Here is a 6,375-nt window from a genome sequence, read left to right as displayed (position 1 = left end):
GATTTTTGAAAAATACCTTGAGCCCAAATATGGTTTCTATCTAGTTTCACTGCTTTATCCTCAATTCGCACACATTTGGTATGGCCTAACAGTAGTCTACATTCGGGTCTCAATCCCCCCGTAAAGCAAGCACAAGACTTAGAGAGACTTCAATCGTTGGAGTGAAAAAATACGTCACTTGTTACTTTACGCCGTTGCTTCTGTTCTGTGTTACTTACGTATCTTTACGAAGTTTTGATGTCTCAGTCCAAGACGATGCAGACTCTTTCTGGAAATCGGCCGTGTCCTGTTGCGAATCTCACTTAAGACGTGCGCAGTCGACAGTGGTCGGTGCGAGACTATTAGCTACTTATTTACTAACGCATCGAGCATAACTAACGCGCAACACCTCGACATACTCACAACGTCAAATCAATTCATATCGCTCGAAAAAGTGAAGTAGCTGCTAGAAATTATTTGTAAAATTTTAGATAGACTTAGACCTTATCTTGCGATTTTCCTCTCGCTTCTGAGGCCGTACCGTAAATTGAAAAGTTTAAGTAAGGAATCTATTTTAATGCACTTTGTCCCAGGTCTGTGACCACATCTCAATTTAACATTTCTAACAAGTGTATTTTTTTCAAGATTAATAATTTTTATAAAATCACTTGTGGGAAACTAGCAAACAAATGCCTCGATATTTTTAAAAGCTCATTTCATTCCATTGTTTCAAGCACTGTTTTATAGGAACGAGATAAAGACAACTGGGTGAAGCTACCATTAATACATTGTAGCAGTATGCTAGTGAACCAAGTTAATCATTCTTCATGAATTCTAAGAAACAGTATGGCACACTCTGACCCACAAAATCATGGGGCGGTGTGGTTCTGCTGTGTTCCAGCTGCAAGATGACGCGCAGCCAGGACGTCAATGCCGTGGTATTTGCATTGCGCCCCTTAGATCCCGCCGTTCGCGCGAGAGTCTGCCAATAATGAAGATTGTAAGGTCATGCTTAAAGCTGAATGTGTGCATAAATCATGGATCATGAAGTGCATGGATCAAAATCAATATTAAGACATGATCCTGAATCATAATCAACAATCGAATACTGTACACTGTTTTCGTGATAACTAACATGCATCACAATAATTAACAAACAAGTGCAGAATAGTATTACTGAATTAGTAAAACTGTTCGATGTGCTGGGGAAAAATACTTTCCATTGTGCATCGTGCTCAAGGTATGCACAAGGAAACGGAACTGTTTCATCAAATTAGTTTTATGTGCTAGTGCGCATTACTATATCATCATTATTGAACGGTTCACTTGCCTGTCCACTCTTAGCCCCTCAGAGCCAGGGACTCCCCGAACCGTAACAACCATCAGGACACATCAGCAACCAGCCAGCGATGACGAATGATTCGGAATATATTTAAATAAATTATCAAACATTATTAATCGTCTCATCGCTGCCCCTTTCTCCTCTGATCCTCCTTCCCTTTCCTCCCCCTTTCTACCCCAGGCCGGTAAGCGCAGCTGATAATTTATGAGCCACACAGCTGCGAGGATAGCATAAAGCAAAAAACTGGAGCCGAGAAAAAAACCGCGAGAGAATCGATCCCCACCAGCAGTACCGGTTGTGAGCGCATGGCGCGATTGACGAGCTCTGGCCAGCCACGACGGTGGCGACAGGATGGATGGTGGTGGTGATGAAAATTTGAAGCCATCTCTGCTCCAACAACATGCACCACGGCCACTGTTCCTAGAGTTTTGTTCGCTCGATGGCACTGTCTGTGAGCCGCTGCATCGCTGCATCACTCAACGAGTGCAGTGGCAGCATGAAATCGATGAAATGTGGTTCACGTTCGACGGCCCCTGGATGGTTTTAGACTCTGCCCCAGCGGGGCCTGAGAGCTGGGGTTGGAAACGAAGGGAACTGAATTAATAACTCAACTACGTGCCAACGTGTAGAACGTAGATTGATATGCCATTTTGTACCGGCCAAAGCGTGGTGCGTATTGCCTCTCGTCTCATTGGCCACCTCACCAGATTCGGGATGGATTTGGGCAGCCCGAAGGCATCCCGTGCGGACATTGAGGAAGTGGTACATATTCATCTTCACCAGCGTCCGCTCCACCCTGAGCCTTCCTGCGTCAAGTGTGTGTCATTTGTGGCGCTCGGGTAGCCTACGCCCATACAGCCTTAGCCACCTTTCATCGAGTTGGGCTACAGGTTCTGTGCCGTTGATAACACGTGCACATGCCTTCCGCTATGTGCCCCCCTCAAAAACATCGCTAATTTACGATCAGCGAAGGGTTCTGATTAATGGTGATCCGGCGCACAGTCGGCGTACATGCGATCCGTTGAGGATCATGCCCAGTTCTGCAGAACCGGAGAGTGGAATTTGGAATCATACCGTCTCAATAAATCAATCATGCGGGTTCAGGAAGGGAAGGTGCATAATGTGGCACCGTTTGTTAGGTTTTTGGCGTTGGTTTGTATGGGAATGCGCTTAATGTCTCAATTTGTGTTTGCAGCGCATTTTATGCATTTGTTTCCGACCCAATATGACATTCGTTCGGAGGGGAGATGTCTCAATTGATCTATTAGGTTCGAAGACAGTATCACTTGGGTGTGTAAGGATTCTTATGCAGAGGTGCACAGGAAGCTACCGAACGTCTTGAACAAACAAAAGTCTAATTAGTCATCTCTGTTAAACAGTCATAGCAACAGCAACGTTTTGTCAACGTTTGAAAACGAATGAAAATAATCCACTTCCCAGTACCAGTAATTATTTTGAGGTTTTTTTCGAGGACTCCAAAAATTACATCACAAATCTTAGGTGAAATCTTAGGTGAACCAATCAAATGTGTTTATGCGCTATTGGGTAACACATTTCCTACTTATAGTAATATAACACGATGGTAAACGCTTCCAACCGCGTAATAACAAATTGTTTACTCTCTTCTATTGTTTTGCAACATTTTTATCAAAACATCAGCTCCAAACGATTGCTGTGTAAATTTAACTAAATGTAACAAAACATCGACGCCTCGAGTCCGTTATCCACTCGACGAAAGCATGCACGAGTCAATGTTACAGGCGCGTCAGGATCGGAAAAGATAAAATAACACACCCCCATACGAGTACATCTCGGTGCCGGTGGAAATTCCTACCGCTCAAAATATAAAAAAATAACAAAAAATAATAAAAAACAACGCTCTGCAAACGAAAACATTCTCCAACCTCCGGAGTGTAAAAGGTTCTCGAAAAGCCTGCAGGCTCCAGCAACCGTCTCGGGTCGCGTCACGCCAGTTATTTCTCGTCTGGATCGCATGCTACACGCACGCAAAGCAAATTATTGTGCCCGGCCAGCCGACGCAGGTTGTCGATGGCGGAGAGAGGAATGACCGTGGCCACTGCCAAACTATGGACCCTTACATTGTTGACCTAATTGTTGGCGAACGTTTGGGTCGATGCATTTGGTCGGTTGGTCAAAATCATTACCAGAAGCGGCAGGCAGAAAGGAGATTCGGTAGGACAATGTTGTGGAGCCACCGGATCTCTTCTCTTGGTTCTTGAACGTTATCGACTCTGCAGATTTTTATAAGTATTTGTTTGATTTCGATTCCATATCCTGTAGAGAATAGTGAAGAATAAGAAGGCCATGATAGGGAACAAAGCAGCCTAGGAGAAGACCAACGCCATTACCAGGTTTTTTAACTGGTTGTATGTAGACTCTTGTCAAATTACTCGTGTCCTATTTCAACTAATGTCGTTACTGCTACTGATTGCATTTGCTTATCCTAATCTACAACCTTCTTGGCAAAGATTTTACAAATTTCCAAACATTCTGAGGGTTGTACAAAAACACAGTAATTAAGCATGTAAAATGGCACCACAATCGATTCCAGCTAGCGTTTCGCATGCCGCTAGCAGGTCCCAAGGCGTCACATACCTGGCCTATGCGAAATGCTCACACAGCCCAACCATACACGCGTATGCTGGTTCCATTTATATTATTTTCCATCTGAACCAATGTTGTTTTTACTATCGCTCCAACTTCGTCCCAAAACCAACCAGTGCCACCATCAGTGTCTCCATCTTCGTCACCTTGCACTCGGTCCTCTGTGTTTGCAGTCGGTGTGTTTTTGTTCGATCATCGTTCCGTTCCCTTATCCTCGCTGTCTGGCAGTATAGCGAATATTTAACGCAGGACGAATCCACCCTGCATGCCACATGCGTTTCCGGTTCGGGGGGAGGAGAGAGCGAGTGAGAGAGAGAACGCGCGCCATTTTTCCCTGTTCCGGTGAACATGCGCAAAGATTCGCGATCCCGGCACAACACGATGCTCGCCATCCATAGTGCGCCACATGTGCGAGATCATTCGCAATCGCTCCAGCGCATCCCCCCACCTTTTATGCTTGCTGCCAGCCGGGGGGGCTGCACGTGACCGCCAACCGCCGATACCGGCCGACGACCACCGAGTCAGAAACTTAAATATTTGTTCTACATGTCGAAGAGGGATGAAATAACATTTCGATATTTTTTTTGCGTAATTCCAGCCCCTTCGCCCCGCTGCCGGTCGGCTCTAGATCCCGGATCCGGATCCGGACCGAACGATCGACGCCGAGCGAACGTTCTGTGCCCGGGATGGGTGCTCACAGACACCGACAGCCGAAGGGTTTTCCGTTTTTCTTTTTTGTTAACGTGCCAATCCATTGGGTTGGTGTCCATCGCAGGATATACGCAGGGCCGGCAGGGAGATGATAGAGAGCAAGTAAGTGTAGAGGGATTCAGGGACAAATGCCTTCGCGCCCGGTGTCTCTCTCGCTCGCTGGTGAACGCCCGGGAGTTTGTTTTTCTTCCATTTTCTGTGCCACGCTTTTCCAGCCGCTCGAATGCTTTTGTTGTTTTATCTCCTCCGACGATTCCCCTCGTCTCGATGTCTCGTCTCGAATCGATGGGTGGTTGGGTGCAGAAGGGGTTTCCCTTTTCCCGTTGTTACAAAAAACCGAAATCATTGCCGAGCACGAGCGGCATCGTCGCACCCCTGACGGAGGGGGGAAGGGCTCGCATGTTGGCGCAAAAACCCGCTCTTTCCCGAAGACCGGCCCAGTCCTTCCACGTGTTTTGTTTTCCATTCAGCCGCATTCGGAGATGCCAATTTTTAGCTTTTTCCTCGCTCTCCTTCAGGTCACCGTATCGGTTGTTATTTTGTTTGGTTTGCTAGAGCTACTCAAGAGTTGGTTTTGCGTCTTGTTTTGTTTAATGTACTACCAGAAGTATGCTCCTTTCAGGACGTTCCCGGAAGCAGGCAAAATGGACGTTTGAATGGGGAGATATTTAAAATTAAAGAATTTTTAATGCTACTGCGTTGCATTTGCGTTACTACTGTTGCTAGTAATTATGTCTCTGCCCGTAATTAAATAATGTTTTATAGTTTTTGAAAAATATATCAGAGTTTGATGGTACAAGTAAACGTTGATCGATTACTGAATACGACTCCGTTTCGCTTATCGATTTTACATCCTTTCTGAGAAATGTTGAAGATTAAATAGAATTTTCTTCCTGTTTCTTTTCATCAAAGTTTACTTCAACAAAAAATCATTTGTTGAAAATTTATTTCCAAATAATTCCACATAGAACAATTATGACCCTTTCCATAGCTCACCCATTGTGTTTCGTTGTTCTTCTAGCTACAACACAACCACTAGGCACGCTACCATCAGGGTGTCTCTATACACTCGGAAAATTTTCCTTGCGTTAACGAAAAGAACCCGATTTCATACTAGCAGTTTTCAGTGTGCAATTGTACAGAATCTGAAGAATAATTTTCAAAACTTATTGGCGTTGTTTCAACTTTTTACCATATTTATTCATTTTTAAACAGAAATCTGTAGGTGTGTAAACAGGGCGTGAAACCCCCTGAATCTTTGTTTTGGTTGGCGTTGACAGTTCTACATAAAAAAAACAAACCAAGAATCGATTTTGAAGGGCACGGCGGAAAAAGGAAAAACGGAGGAGGTTTGCATTTCATTCTGCTGGGCGTGAGGAGGAAAATGATTGCGTAAAAACCCGCACCATCGTAAGCTGCACCAGCAGCAGCAGCATCAGGAATAGTAGTGCCCCGTGGTTCGGCTGTGTGTTCCGGTTTTACGTTGGTTCTAGCTTTTTGGTTTAGCTCATCATCGAGTGAAAATGTCGTTCTCCTACAATCCGCTCGCCCCGGGCGGGCTACACCCGATGCGTAAGTGCCAGAATCCGTGACGAATTAGTGGTTTTGTTGGTGTTCTAATCGGGTGTTTTCTCTGGTACGTGCTTCGTTATACAGATCCCCTGCTTTCCGGCGGTGGTGGTGCTTTTCTGGCTGCCCAGCAGCTCGGTGCATCGAAC

General features: G+C 45.3%; 1 protein-coding gene across 1 annotated transcript in view; it reads left to right on the top strand.

The window, feature by feature from the left end:
- Positions 1 to 5,981: 5,981 nt before the first annotated feature.
- Positions 5,982 to 6,375, top strand: part of LOC126576443 (ecto-NOX disulfide-thiol exchanger 2) — an 8,699-nt gene continuing 8,305 nt past the window's right edge. Inside the window, exons 1-2 of the mRNA XM_050237711.1 lie at positions 5,982 to 6,229; positions 6,314 to 6,375. The exon at positions 6,314 to 6,375 is cut by the window's right edge and continues 1,321 nt beyond it. Of these exons, the coding sequence (XP_050093668.1) occupies positions 6,181 to 6,229; positions 6,314 to 6,375 (111 nt within the window). The 5' untranslated portion in view covers positions 5,982 to 6,180. The remainder of the gene's footprint in view (positions 6,230 to 6,313) is intronic.

This window comes from Anopheles aquasalis, chromosome 3, assembly GCF_943734665.1.
Source record: "Anopheles aquasalis chromosome 3, idAnoAquaMG_Q_19, whole genome shotgun sequence".
Taxonomy (NCBI): Eukaryota; Metazoa; Arthropoda; class Insecta; order Diptera; family Culicidae; genus Anopheles; species Anopheles aquasalis.
The sequence above is the reverse complement of the archived record's forward strand: the minus strand, read 5'-3'. Positions and strand labels throughout refer to the sequence as shown.